The 15,246-nt window shown below is 44.5% G+C and overlaps 1 protein-coding gene across 1 annotated transcript in view; it reads left to right on the top strand.

Moving 5' to 3' along the window:
• Positions 1-15,246, top strand: part of FAT4 (FAT atypical cadherin 4) — a gene marked incomplete at both ends in the record, with an annotated part of 119,576 nt that overhangs the window by 82,210 nt on the left and 22,120 nt on the right. The window contains 3 exons of the mRNA XM_084204240.1: positions 3,306-3,486; positions 6,793-7,043; positions 9,378-13,727. Of these exons, the coding sequence (XP_084060366.1) occupies positions 3,306-3,486; positions 6,793-7,043; positions 9,378-13,727 (4,782 nt within the window). The remainder of the gene's footprint in view (positions 1-3,305; positions 3,487-6,792; positions 7,044-9,377; positions 13,728-15,246) is intronic.

Raw genomic sequence — 15,246 nt, 5'->3', positions numbered from 1 at the left:
GAGGAGTGTCTGACAAAGAAACACTTGCTGCTTCTGCTGAAAAATAGTCCAGGCTCTCATGAAAAATCATAGAAATATTTAATGCAAGTTCACCAAGGGAAAAGTGTATGTTTCTTTGTGGCTTTAGCCCTCAGGGCTGTTTTTAAAAGTACTCAGAGGCTTATGTGGCTGTGTACAGCAATTTTAGATAGGTTGTAACATGTCTGGTTTATTAAGAATGGTTTGGGGTCATCTTGTGTGTTTGGCTAATATTGCAGAACTTACACTAAATTTACTGCAGTTATTTATGCAAAATATTAAAATAGGGGTGAAGCTCTATCATAATAAGAATTAGCTGACTTGAGGAAGATTTGCTATTGAAGCAAAACTAAGAAATCTGGGAACTCAGCCTGACCGTGGAAACTACTTCCCTCACCACAAATATGACTTGTACATTTTATGAAACCTGCTTATTACCAAGGGCCAAATTCTGTGGTCCTTATGCAAGCACAGCTTTCACTGGAAGTTCACTGAGGACGGTAGAATTTGGCCCTGAGCTATTTCTTTTCCATATGAAATTACTTCATTTGTAATTTCCTCTTCTTATATTTCTCAGTAACTGCAGAAATGTGAGCTAGTCATTTAATTTCGACCGAGTAAAAGCTTTGAGGACTCTCTGTGAAATTGCAACTTTGTCTTTCTGTGTAATAGAATAAAGGATTAAATTTGTGGACGTGATATTTTACTTAGAGGAAAAAAAATCCTATATCTGGATAACTACACAGACAGGAAACCAATGTAAATAACGTGAGTTTTTCCATCCAAGTAAGATGAGAAAGGTTTGGGGTTTAGAACCGAGGAGCAATGACTTGGGATGTTACAAACAGCTGAATTAAAATGGGACTTCTGGGATGTCTCTGTGAGCACTCTGCAGCCACAAGCTAATGTTGATGAGGTCTGGGTTACTTATGTTACCCCAGCTAATTTTGTTGGTGTGCTGCTCAGCCTTGGCTGGCAAAGTCCCTTTCCTGAGGCTGACACAAATGAGCCCACGCTGCATGGTGCCTTGCAGACACTTCCAGGGAGGAAGGGGAATTGGAGAATAAGGGACTGGGGCATGAGGCAAAGGTTGGGATCTAAAGGCACTGCCACTTGTGTTCATTTTTGTGACACAACCCACGGTGTGAATTTTCTGGCCTTGGCTTTGTATTAGCAAATATGTTTGAAACAGCGAGTTTCAGGTTTTAGCTTTCTTTTCCAGGCTGAATTGCATTACTGATGCTCTTTGAATGTGACTTACCCAAGATTAATTTCTGAATTATATATAAATTGTTTAATCAGCTGCGAAACTTTACAACTTTCAACCTTTCATTTCATTAGCTGCGAGATGAATGTCAATAAAATGCGTTTGGAAGGCCAGAGCTTGATGACACATGCAGCAAATGCCTCTGAGGACTCTCTTTCCTTTAATGCAGTAATAATAAACACTTCACAGGCAATATTTCAGCAATCAAGAACACTTTTGCAGGCTTTTCTATCTATATGTGTTTGGCTAAATGACAAAATCGTGAGTTCAAAATAAAAAAGGCTAAAAAATGAGTCAGACTTATTGCCTTAATGTAACCTTCCTGGCTGAAAGCGTATTAATTGGCAGAGTGAATTACCTCAGAGCAGAGCAGAGAAAGGCCTCTATTGTGTGATGTGAAATCTATACTCCTTGGCTTGCACGTTCTTTCCTCGGCCTTGTGATCCTTCCCCTCTGATCAGCAGCCTCCAAGCCCAGCCTTGTGAGATTTATAACACCTTTCAATTGGGAGCTCTGTCATTCAGCCCATTTGGGCATTAAACCGCCTTACTGCAAAGCATTTCGTGGTGCAAAATCCTCCTGCCCGTGCTGAGGCTGCTCCCTCGCTTCTTCAGCCCTCAAGGGTTAACAAGTGGGAAAACGGGTTGCTGTTTCTCCTTTTATGTAAGAGCTTTGTGTTTGGAGCCCTTGCCAGGAGCAGATGAGACCCAGGAGCAGAGCCTGCCCCCTTCCCAGCCCCGAGGCTGGGCTGCAGCAATACCCTTGGATAGCAGCGACCCAATCTTCGGCGGGGCCGGAGGGGCAGCCTGCGTTCCGTCAAGTGACAGCTCCGTGCAATGCGCCTGCCTCGCGGCAAGGGCTCCGCCAGTCTCCAGCCCAGAGCATTCCGTTATCCTCGCTTCATCCCGGTCCAGCAAGTGCTGAATTGGTGATGCTGAGATGGAAGGGGAAAGCAGTGCAGGTTTGGGTAAAAGAGGCATGGTCGTCATCTGTCTTTTGAGTAGAAGCGGCCATAACTTAAGTGTTTCATGCTCTGCTATCACTTTTTCCTTCTCCTTCCTATGTATTCAAGGAAAGGAATGGTCCCTTTTCTCCAGGGGAAGAATTTGGTTAGCAGAAGTTAGCAGAAGTTGCCTTGGTGATTCTTGGCTGAAAAGAAGTGTGATGAACGGACTGACAAAACTAACATGAACTTGTAAAAATCTTCATTGTCTTTTTTTGGGTTTGACAAAGGCAAAGCTGAAGAGGACAAATACTGTGAGATTGCACATGAATAAACATGCTATTTCATGCTCCTTGCTGCTCATCAGAGTTAAGTTTAGAATAACAAGGAGGATGAAAGCCCTGGGTTAAATGAGTTCAGTCTGATTTCCTGTAAGCCAGTATCCCATTGGAGCGAGCATTATTTGCTGCTATAGATGGTTGCCTTTATGGAGAGAATGAGTCTGAACAGGGCTGGAGACTCACTGCAACCTTCTCACCCGCTCCCAGAAGGTCTCCCCAGGTCAGGGTGCGACCGGCAGTGGAAAAGCCACGTGGAAAACTGGGTTTGCCACTGTTTCCACTCCATTTGTTCTGCGGGTGAATAAATTGAGGGCTGGAGTCTTCACGTCTGTCAGCGTGCCACCTTTGAAGGTCTTCTTGCCGAGGAATAGGAAAGTCAACCACATCTTCAAATTGGTCCTAATTGTTACAGGAAGGCTTTCTGAGCAGTTCCAAGACCATCTTTTTCCACTGAGCTTGTATTACAAAATATTTCTGGAATTAGATGGAGCAAGAAAAATAAATAATAACTTTTTTCTTTCTTTTTTTTTTTTTTTTTTTGGTCTTTCACAACTTGTACTTTATGTCAAGATGACTTTGAAACAAACCTGACCCTGTCCTCTGCGTTGAGCTGGCTTCCTTGCTCTGTGAACTGTGACATGCTCAAGCGCTCGGCTCCAAATCGGGGCTGGCAGAGCTCCGATTAGCATGCTGGTGTTTGTAACCTCTAGCACTTTGTACCCCCCCTTTCCCACAGGATCTCCTGCCCTCACTGGCACTGGAACCATTGCTGTCACAGTGGATGATGTCAATGACAACGTCCCCACGTTTGCCTTGAACATGTATTTTGCCACTGTTCCGGAGGATGCTCCCACGGGGACAGATATTTTGCTCGTGAACTCCTCGGACGCCGATGCTTCTACAAATGCTGTTATTAGGTAGGTCGATTACTGCTGCTCCGTGTAACGCTGCCTCAGATCTCGCCTGAAGATTCCTTTTTCCCCAGTGTCCATCACCAGCGTGCCCTAAAGCTGTAAGACAAAAAATAGGACAGCTTTGTGTGTGTAACTAAGTTACTTGGGCAAATCTGTCTTTTTGTTGTTTGTAGGCTTTTAGAGTTACATTGAGGACAAATAGAGTTGTGGGGTTATTTTTTCACTGAGTGAAAAGCAAGCTAGTTCAATTTGCAGCTGCACCCACCACAGGCCTTGCTGCTGCATTCACACCTTTTCATGTAGTGAGGAATTTTCAGTGAAAGCAAATGTGCTCCTTGAGTAAAGCTTTGGTCAATTAATGTCTTCAGTTTAGCATGAAAATTACACATGGTGAATCATTAAGTTTAGGCCATTCAGAAAACCAGTAAAAAGCTGGAATTTGGCAGTTTTGCACAGGGCTCATTGATGGAACTTTACTGGGCATTGGACTGCACACTGGCCATTCCCAATTCCGCAGACAAGAGTAATGAAGATGCTGAGTGGCAGTGACAAGCTGAGGATTATCCACTGAGGACAGATAGATTGCCAATGGAATGGAATGTAAAGCAAGTTTGTATTAGTTCTTAATCTTAGCACATTTTACAATTGTGGCTGCAAACATCACTGTTTCCAAACTCACAAAGGAGGATATAAAAGCACCTTCCTTATTTACCTTTGTTAGTTCACCTCAGTTCCTCCTTCAAAGAGCATAAGAATACCACAGTGTCATTTTTTTAAAAGGAAGTAAAATAAAACAGAACTATGTTATGGCAAAACACTGTCTACAAAATACTGAAATATTTGCTTTCGTACTAGCTGCAAGCCAGAAATAGAAGCTTGACATCTATACATCTTTAGATATTTGAAAATCATCCAAAAATACCATTTATTAAATTGTGAAACAATCAAGCTTTTAATTCTGTTCACTCACAGTCTAAGAAACTATTTCTGGCAAATTCCTTATATAAAAAACAATTCCATGCAGAGCATGAATGACTGTAATGATTGTGTCCTGTAATCAAAAATTATCAGAGTGCTCTTGGATTTCTTTAGTGTGGTTAAATTGCTTTAATATCTCTGCCATTAGTCTTTGTCATTCACTCAGTACTGCATCATAGCAGTTAGTTGATAAAAATATTTTTTCCCTTCATAAGTAGCTATTAAAACACTGTTTTCAGGTTTTGTTTTACACTCTTCAGGTTCAGGAATGGACTTTGTTTTTCTTGGACAGAATTTGTCCAGATTCAGCATTTAAAGTAGATCTTAAAGTATGGCTGGTATTACAAAACTGGTGAAAGCCAGAAGGACCAGAACATGTAAGGTCGCCTTGTCAGAGGTGCTGAGCACTCAGAACTCCTTTTCTGTCTTGTTAGAGTCTGTTCAAAATTAAACCTTTGGTTTCCAATAGGGATATCTAAGATCCTTGGCTAACATTTTCATGCAAAGTCAAAAAACGTGCTGTGCTTTGAAAGAAGTGTTCAAGTTTCTGCAAAGCTGTCACCTGTCCATACGTGCCAATTCTTGTTCTCTTGTTTCTGGTGACAACCTGTGAAGTCATTAAGGAGGGTGATGGGGTTGTAAATGGCAATGCAAACTTGAGCAGTCCTGTTAAAGACAGTAGACATAAGAGTCAAAATGCCATATTTTAAGTGTTTGGATCAAATTCCTTTTATGCCACTTGCCACCATTTGAGTTTCAAGGGGTTTTTGGTTTTCTTAGTTTTTTGGGGTTGAGTTTGGATTTTTTTGCAGTTGTGTTGAGACATGTGTACACTGTCCAGTTGGTTTGCATGCAGGTACAATTCAGAATGTCTTATGACAAATGTAATATGTCTTTATTGTTTACTTTAAAAAAAAAAATTAAAAATTCATGGTATCTTTCCAGTGCTAACATGTGGAAACACAGAAAAGAAAGTTACTGTCTTTGCAATACCCCACTCAGGGTTAAATCCCTGCAAATCACAGATGAAATGTGCCTGGTGCTGCTGTTTAGGGAGATCTAAGTGGTGCTTTAGGCTTTGTGCACATTCTTTCTATTTGAGGTGCACATTGCTATGGCTGGAGAATAATTGCATATGGCCATCACATTATATCATAATTAAGCAATTAAAGCATGCTCGTGGCGTTGTGCAGAGATTAATGACTGAGCAGGAGAAGTTGCCACAGCCTATTACACAGGCTGGCTCTCAACCCTCTCAGTACAGCTTCTGGGCTGTGTTATTACTGCTGTCATAACCTGTTCTGGTCTTAAAGAGGTGAAGATAGGAATATTAATCTCTTTCATTAAAGCCACTTTATTCTGAGTCTTTCATGGAAGCATACCTCAGAAGAGCTGCTGCTGTGCTGTAGCAGAGGAGCAATGCTAACCACAGCTGTGTTGGGTTACGATATTGAATATGAGAATTGATCATTTCAGCCAGTTTTTGTTTCCATTATTTTCTCAAAAATCCATTATCTGGATTATTAAAAAGGGTAATATTAACCAAGTACCTTTAAAAATACATCTTTGAGAGTTGTGCAGTATGAACACAAGTTGGATAAGCATTCCAAGAGAGGGGACAAACTCAGTGTGGTAGGAAGGCAGAGGCAGCCCCTACAACATGCCTGTAGTGAGCACACAGTTCTTATCAGATCTTATCATATGTGTACACACCCAAACACCCCCACCAGTCTGAGGGTTAAACTCTGGTCCCAATTAGTCTCTGTTAACAGAGCTCTGTGGTTACTAATTTGCTATGAATTACTATAAATTCACATTGAAGTCTTGAATAGCAAAACTGTCAGGAAACAATATGGATATTAAATGTTCATTTTATTTTGTAAAGCTGTCATCGTTTTATTTCAAAAGACAGTACTTTTTCTAACTATATTCTGCAGGTTCAGTTAAGAGGTACATCAGCCTTTTGGAGTAACAGCTAATGCATTAGCCCAGGGAAATCAGCACTAGAGGACGCCTCCAGCAGGCAGTTTTGAGAGTATGTCCAATGGTATCTTCAAATATCCAAAAGCTCAGTCAGCTCATGTATTGGAAATCTGTGTTAAACAGCTATGCTTGGAAATCCCCAGAAATGTTATTTATGACAGGCCTTGAAATTTGAAAAAGTCAAACAGCGAAGACAGATGGAAAGTCAGATGAAAATGTGACAGTCTGTGTTGATACCCGTCAGCATGGTGGTCTGAAGAGTATAGGAAATGGTTATTATCTTAAGGCAGCAGGCTGCCTTTTGAAATACTAATCCAATTTTTCTCCCTTGGTTTTCCTCTCCAACAGCTACAGGCTTAGGGGCGGCAACTCCCAATTCACCATCAACCCTTCTACGGGCCAGATCATCACCAGCGCTCTCCTGGACCGGGAGGCGAGGGAGAACTACACCCTGGTGGTGGTGGCCAGCGATGGGGGCTTCCCCAGGGCTCTGTCCAGCTCCACCAGCGTGCTGGTGTCCGTGGCCGACGTGAACGACAACCCGCCCAAATTCCAGCACCACCCCTACGTCACCCACGTGCCATCGCCCACCTCTGCAGGTAACTCTGGCACTTCCATCAACAGGGAATCGGGGGATGGTTTGGGAAGGAACCCTAAAGATCATCGTGTAGCAGCCTACTTGTCATGGGCAGGGACATCTTCCACTAAATCAGGTTGCTCAAAGTTCCATCTCAGCCTGGCCTTGAACACTTCCAGGGATTCTGAAGACATTCGCGGCTTCCCTGGGCAACATCCTAATGAAATGCTTAGCTTTGCCACAGAAGTTTTTCTGGGATGTTTCTCTGCAGCTGTTTTCCTGGGATTATCTTTGTGCTGCGTGGAAATGAGGAATAGCAAACCTCAAGTTACCATCCACAGTTTAGCAGGTTTTTTCTATTGGGTTCCTCCCATCCAAATTCAGTTATGTTCCTGTAGTTACATAAAGTACACGCACTGTAAATGATCACCCACTCAAAAAAGTTATTATTTTGCTAGGGTTAGGAAGACAATGGCCTGTTTTTATTTCTGAAAGTCTCCTCTGAGCAATTCCTAAACGGGATTTTGACAGCCTCTTCCAAAAATGCCGTGTCCGTGTCAGATGTTAATTATATTGCCTTTCCTTGAGCCAAGTGGTGAAGTAAAATAAAATAAAAGTAATCAAGCAGCAATCTGACTTTTGTGGAGCCTACACCCAAATTAAAGTTACTTCACTCAACACAGGAGTTAATTTCTGGTTCAGTTCATGTTCCATGTTTTCACATACTTACACATACGTGGATATGTGATGCCTACAGAGAGCATTCCATGACAAATGGTTTACAAAACAAATTTTCTTTTAACAGAAAAAAAGATTATTTCCATGTCTTGGATTTTGTCCCTTAATTTTAAACAATTGCAAATACTTCTCCTTTTTATGGAAGAATGAATTTGTTTACAATTCTTCTGTTTCCAGAACAACATTATGAAATGGTTTTATTATTCAATTGGTGAAACTTTGTGTAATCTGACTAGTGCCTTTGTCTGGTTGTTTTTGGGATGTTTCTTCAAATCCTTTTCACAAGGGGTACACATAGGTTGACTTGATGTTTTCGGGCAATATCTTTTTGGGTGCTTTTTGTATGAAATCTCTTATAACTAGAAACCTAATCTATGTTTACTCTGTTTTTAACTTATCAAAAACGTAGGGATGTATCCTTTTTTCTTACTTACAACTTCCTTTACTTTTTGGTATTTTTAATAGAGTTTAAAAAGAGGAACTAGTAATAATATTAGTATTATAATCTGAATAACTGAAGCACAAAATCTTCCTTTCCTCCTGTCCCATTTCTCACAGGGGTTTGAATACTGTTCTTGTCTAAATATTCCTGCCCCTGGAGTACAAATCACTGCACATGACAAATAGTGACATGAAGTATAGTTTTAAGGGATGCTGTCAAAGTCATTCCTGCCTCTAAATGATTTTCCCTTAAGGGGTTGAAAACAGCATGATTTTTATACAAAACTGGGTGTTTTCTAAATTTTAGTAACAGTAAAACATCAACAGTGTTCTGCAAATTGGTTAGGCAGTGTCAAATTGGAAAGACATATCATGCTTTAGATCTGTAATGTCTGGTGAGGAAGAACACCCTGTGTTCTCCTTGCAAGTGTGCAAATGTAGAGGATAATGCAAATGGTGCACATACAGTCAAGCCTATTGTGAAGCATAAATTCAAAAGATCTGAAAAGTCTGAGTGTAATCATGTTATTGTACTAGTGTGCAATAGTTTTGTATTCCTATTTTACCAGTGCACTTTTAAAAATGCAGTCCTCTTAGTTACTGTCCCTGGAATACTCTTAGAAAATTAGAATTAAGGGGCTAGTGGGGAGAAAGAAGGAGCACCTGGGGAGCAGAAAGAGAAGGGATTGCAAGGGACTGTGGTGTAGGGTAAATGTCTGTGGATGCTGCCTGTTCTCTTATGTAACCTTAACAGTCCTTGAATTCCAGGGTGGAGGTTTTTTCGTGGATAAATAGGCTAAGAGTAATTTTAAAAATCCAAATAGCATTCAATCTTACTGGGTTTATGGTTTTTATCGTGTGAATGTTCTAGGAGCAGGCTTTCCTCCTAAAGGCTGCAGGTCTTTCTCCCAGTTACTGAGATCTGTATGTCCATCTCTCTGAATGCAGTCTTGTTTTCCAACTCACATTTTTTGCCTGTGTGCATGTCTTGTGGACTCACAGACTCACCTGCCCCTTGCTGAACTCACTTTTTTGGGACAAAAGCAGTTCATTTTCAGGGCAGTGTGAGGAAGAGCAGGCTGCTCCAGGATGTGCTTCCAAGTGAAAGGCTGGCATGATGTTTCTCACAGTCAGTGCATTCATTAAAGGACTGACCTAGCTTTGTTCTGCATTTCAGGCTCATTCGTGTTTGCCGTGACTGTCACCGACGCAGATGCCGGCTCCAACGCCGAGCTCCATTATTCCCTCGTGGGGAAGAACTCTGAGAAATTCCACATTGATCCAGCAAGGGGGGCAATCCTGGCTGCAAAACCACTGGTGGGAGAGTCCGAAGTCACCATTTCCGTTCACGTGAGGGATGGTGGCCGGTACCCCAAGACAGACTCTACCACTGTCACCGTGAGGTTTGTGGACAAAGCCGAATTTCCTCGTGTTCAGGCAGAGCAGGAGACCTTCACATTCCCTGAAAACCAAGCAGTCGGGACACTTGTCACCACCGTCTCTGGATCTTCAGCCAGAGGAGGCTCCTTGTCCTACTACATTGCCAGTGGTAACCTGGGCAGCACCTTCCTGGTGGACCAGGTGACAGGACAGCTTTCTGTCGGGAGGCCTTTAGATTTCGAAGCCGTGCAGAAGTACGTGGTGTGGATTGAGGCCAGAGACACGGGCTTCCCCCCCTTTTCCTCCTACAAGAAATTGGAAGTGTCGGTGATTGACGTCAACGATAACGTGCCGGAGTTTGAGCAAGATCCCTTCATTGCAGAAATAGCGGAGAACCTGTCCCCACGGAAGATACTGACAGTGGCTGCTGTCGACAGAGACAGTGGTCTGAATGGACAGCTCAATTATGAAATAATTGAGGGCAATACTGAAAACAGTTTCAGTATCAATCGAGCCACTGGTGAGATCAGAAGCGTCCGTCCCTTGGACAGGGAGAAGCTGTCTCAGTACACGCTAACCATAAAAGCTTCAGATAAAGGCAGTCCGCTCCAGAGCACCACTGTCAAAGTTATCATTAATATTTTAGATGAAAATGACAATGCTCCAAGGTTTTCACAGATATTCAGTGCTTCTGTGCCTGAAAATGCTCCTCTGGGTTTCACAGTAACGCGAGTCACAACGTCAGATGAGGACATTGGGGTGAACGCAGTCAGCAGGTACTCCCTAAGGGATACGAGTCTCCCGTTTACCATAAATCCCAGCACTGGGGACATCACCATCAGCAGACCACTGAACAGGGAGGACACCGACCGCTACAGAATCAGGGTCTCTGCGCATGACTCGGGGTGGACGGTGAGCACAGATGTCACCATATTTGTCACAGATGTCAATGACAACGCCCCACGATTTACAAAACCGTCCTATTACTTGGAGTGTCCCGAGCTTCCTGGGATTGGGCTAAAGGTCACCCAAGTTTCAGCCACCGATCCAGATGAAGGGTCCAATGGTCAAGTCTTCTACTTCATAAAATCCCAGTCCGAGTTCTTCCGCATTAACGCAACCACGGGAGAGATTTTCAACAAGCAGTTCTTAAGGTACCAAAACTCCAGCGGTTCCAGCAATGTCAACATCAACAGGCACAGCTTCATCGTGACATCGTCAGACCGGGGCAGTCCCCCGTTGGCGAGTGAGACCACCGTCACCATAAACGTGGTAGACAGCAATGACAATGCACCGCTCTTCCTCGCCCCTAAATATTTCACTCCTGTCACTAAGAACGTGAGGGTCGGCACAAATTTGATTAAAGTTACTGCGGTGGATGACAAGGACTTTGGCTTGAATTCTGAAGTGGAGTACTTCATCTCTGATGAGAGCAAAACTAATAAATTCAGACTGGACAGGAGTACAGGCTGGATTTCTGTGTCGTCTTCACTAATGGCTGATTTGAACAAAAACTTCCTGTTTAAAGTGAAAGCCAAAGACAAGGGTAATCCCCCACTCTCGTCCGAGGTAGCTGTTGAAATAGTGGTGACAGAAGAAAATTACCATACACCTGAGTTTTCCCAGAGCCGCATGAGCGTTACTATCCCGGAGAGCTACTCTGTTGGAACGGTGGTCAGGACGGTTTCAGCACGAGACAGAGATGCTGCCATGAACGGATTAATCAGCTACAATATTTCCTCTGGAAATGAAGCTGGAATCTTTGCTATTAATGCCACCACTGGTACACTGATACTCGCCAAACCGCTTGATTTTGAGTTACAGCAAAAGCACGAGCTGGTTGTTACTGCCACGGATGGAGGATGGGTGTCCCGAACAGGCTACTGCAGTGTCACTGTTAATGTCATTGATGTCAATGACAACTCCCCAGCATTCAGCCCTGAGGAGTACTTTCCCACCGTGCTAGAAAATGCCCCCAGTGGGACAACTGTTATTTGTTTAAACGCCACTGATGCTGACTCTGGATCTAATGCTGTGATTGCGTATGCCATCCAGTCCTCAGACAGCGACCTCTTTGTCATTGACCCCAACACGGGAACCATCACCACCCAGGGATTTTTAGACTATGAAACAAAGCAGAGTTACCATCTAACAGTAAAGGCTTTTAATGTTCCAGATGAAGAGAGGTGCAGCTTTGCTACTGTCAACATCCAGTTAGAAGGGACAAATGAATATGTGCCCCGTTTTGTGTCCAAACTTTATTATTTTGAGATTTCGGAGGCAGCCTCCAAAGGTACTGTTGTAGGTGAAGTTTTTGCAAGTGATCGTGATATGGGCATTGATGGAGAAGTCCACTACCTCATCTTTGGTAACAGCAGAAAGAAGGGCTTCCAGGTGGATGAGAAGAGCGGCCAGATCTACGTTTCAGGACCTCTTGACAGAGAGAAAGAAGAACGAATCTCTTTGAAAGTCCTTGCAAAAAATTTGGGGAGCATTCGTGGCGCAGATATAGATGAAGTAACCGTTAACATCACAATCCTGGATGCCAACGATCCCCCCGTTTTTACCTTGGGAGCCTACAATGTACAGATCAGCGAGGGTGTTCCTCCGGGCACCCATGTCACGTTTGTCAGCGCCTTTGATTCGGATTCTGTCCCCAGCTGGAGCAGGTTTTCCTATTTCATCGGGTCAGGCAATGAAAACAGCGCCTTTTCCATCAACCCGCAGACGGGACAGGTGACGGTCACTGCAGAGCTGGATCGAGAAACACTGCCTGTCTACAACCTCTCCGTGCTGGCCATCGATTCGGGAACGCCCTCTGCGACAGGAAGTGCCTCTCTGGTGGTAACTTTGGAAGACATCAATGACAACGGCCCTACCTTGTCCACCAGCCAAGGAGAGGTCCTGGAGAATAACCGCGCGGGAACTCTGGTGATGACGCTGCAGTCATCGGATCCCGATCTGCCTCCCAACCAAGGTCCTTTCACCTATTACTTGCTCAGCACTGGCCCTGCCACCAGCTACTTCAGCCTCAGCACGGCTGGAGTCCTGACCACGACGAGGGAGATTGACAGGGAGCAAATCAGCGATTTCTACCTCTCGGTGGTTACCAGAGACTCTGGCATTCCTCAGATGTCTTCCACAGGAACTGTGCGGATCAAGGTAATAGACCAAAACGACAACCCATCTCAGCCCAGAACAGTAGAAATCTTTGTTCATTATTATGGCAACCTCTTCCCAGGTGGAATTTTGGGCAACGTAAAGCCTCAGGACCCGGACGTGCTGGACAGCTTCCAGTGCTCCCTCACCTCAGGAGTCACTAGCCTTTTCAGCATTCCCGGTGGCACCTGTGAGCTGCACTCGCAGGCCAGGTCCACGGACGGCGCGTTTGACCTGGCCGTCCTCAGCAACGACGGGCTGCACGGAGCCGTCACCAGCAGCGTCCGGGTCTTCTTCGCGGGCTTCAGCAACGCCACCATCGACAACAGCGTGCTCCTCCGCCTGAGCGCCCACGGCGTGCGCGACTTCCTCACCAACCACTACCTGCACTTCCTGCGCATCGCCAGCTCCCAGCTGGCGGGGCTGGGCACGGCCGTCCAGCTCTACGGCCTCTCCGAGGACGGCAACCACACCTTCCTGATGGCGGCCGTCAAGCGCGGCAACAACCAGTACGTGAGCCCCAGCGGCGTGGCCACCTTCTTCGAGAGCATCAGGGACGTCCTCTTCCGCCAGAGCGGCGTGCGGGTCGAGGCCGTGGACCACGACTGGTGCCTGCAGAGCCCCTGCCAGAACGGGGGCAGCTGCCTGAGGAGGCTGGCGGTGAGCCCGGCCGTGAGGAGCCACGAGAGCGTGCCCGTGATCGTGGTGGCCAACGAGCCGCTGCCGCCCTTCGTGTGCCGCTGCCTGCCGGGCTACGAGGGCAGCCTGTGCGAGACCGACGTGGACGAGTGCCTCCCGTCGCCCTGCCACAACGACGGCACCTGCCACAACCTGGTGGGGGGCTTCTCCTGCAGCTGCCCCGAGGGCTTCACCGGCATGGCCTGCGAGAGGGACGTCAACGAGTGCCTTTCCAACCCCTGCAAAAACGGTGCTGCCTGCCAGAACTTCCCGGGAAGCTTCAATTGCGTGTGTAAAACTGGGTACACAGGTATGCTTTTACTGCTCCTCCTACCTTACAGTCCAGAAAAGATGGTGAGAGCACCTTCTTAGCCCAAGATTGTCCGAATACGAGCATCCCCAGTGGATGAAGAGGTCGTGCAAAATGAGGTATTAATAGTGTGAAAGCTCAGAATACCCAGGTGCCTGCAGTATTATTATATTTTAGCTCTCTCCCAAGGCAAATCTCACTTACCTGATTTGCATTAGAACAGAAAGATTTTTGCGAGGGCTATTCAAACCCTTTTCAATGCTTAAGTATGATTTTTCTGTACGTGTTATTGTTATGCATATTGCGGGAGTGTTTCAAGTCAGCTAGAAGTGTGCCAAACAAGAAAATCAGCCTCTGCCCCAAATTACTTGCAGACCAGAAAACAGATGAAGAATATGGGAAAAAAAAACCAGAATTCAGGCAAAATGGTCAACCTCTCTGTTCTGTATTTTGTCCCTTTGTAATTTATTTTTTTCATTAAGCGCGGAAATGTCTGCAGCATTCCTACCCCTTCTGAGTATTTTGTCTCTGATATTTATTCCACATTCAAACACAGCAGCATTGTAACCCAGAAAAGCAGGCTGCTCTGCGCTTCTGTCATGCATAGGATGCTTAAGGAAGGTCTGAACAATTTCATCCAGTGCTTATAGCCACTTTTCTTAGAAATCTGAACAAAGAAAAAAGTCTAACCAGAGGAGATTAGGTAAGGCTTTCAGTGCCTTTTCTAAGAAGTATTTCTGCATTGAAGAAGCCCCGAGGCAGCCCAGCTCAGCACAGCTGTGTCTATTCTGGTGTGGGACTTGCCACCACCACAACTCACCTGTAACCCATAGAGGGATCAAGGGATCCACTGTTCCTTTGGGTTTTTTACTTAGAGCAGGTCTGTGCAGGAGACAATGCAGGAGAATGTTAATTTCGAAGTAAATGTTTAATTACTTAATTTAAAGCACAGCTGCAGCAGTGGATACATATTCAGTGCAGTATCAAGGATACTGATGGGATCTGCATGAACCTCACAAATTTGCTCCTGAGCCTCAGGTCAGGAGCAATTGCTGTTAATTGACAAGCAGTTCTAATTAAGTTACAAATCCAAGATTTTATTTCATGTTGTGTTAGCATATCAAATTATTTTGCCAGGAGCATGGCAAAATAATTCTAGGGCACCTATGCCCTGTAACTCTTGAGGTCATTAGCACCAGAGAGTACTTGGGCATGTGTTTGCTGCTGCAGTGAAGAAAAACACTTCATTAACTCTAGCAGCAGACTACAGTGTATGCCTCTAGACTGTAATTTGAAACATTTATGAAACATCCAGCTGATTTCTTCTGGTATTAAATTCGTACATTAATGCTCAACCCTTATGTCAGCTAAAAATCAAGCACTGCATGTGACAAGTTTAAAAAAAGATGAGTATTTTTTGCTAAGAGAATGTGATGAGACACTCTTAGAGTTTGAAGTGTTGGGTTTCTTTCGTGCCATGAATTAAATGTGGCATCTGATAGGAGCTTTCTTAAACTCC

Source organism: Fringilla coelebs, assembly GCF_963513975.1.
Source record: "Fringilla coelebs genome assembly, chromosome: 4".
Taxonomy (NCBI): Eukaryota; Metazoa; Chordata; class Aves; order Passeriformes; family Fringillidae; genus Fringilla; species Fringilla coelebs.
This window is presented reverse-complemented; position numbering and strand designations above follow the sequence as displayed.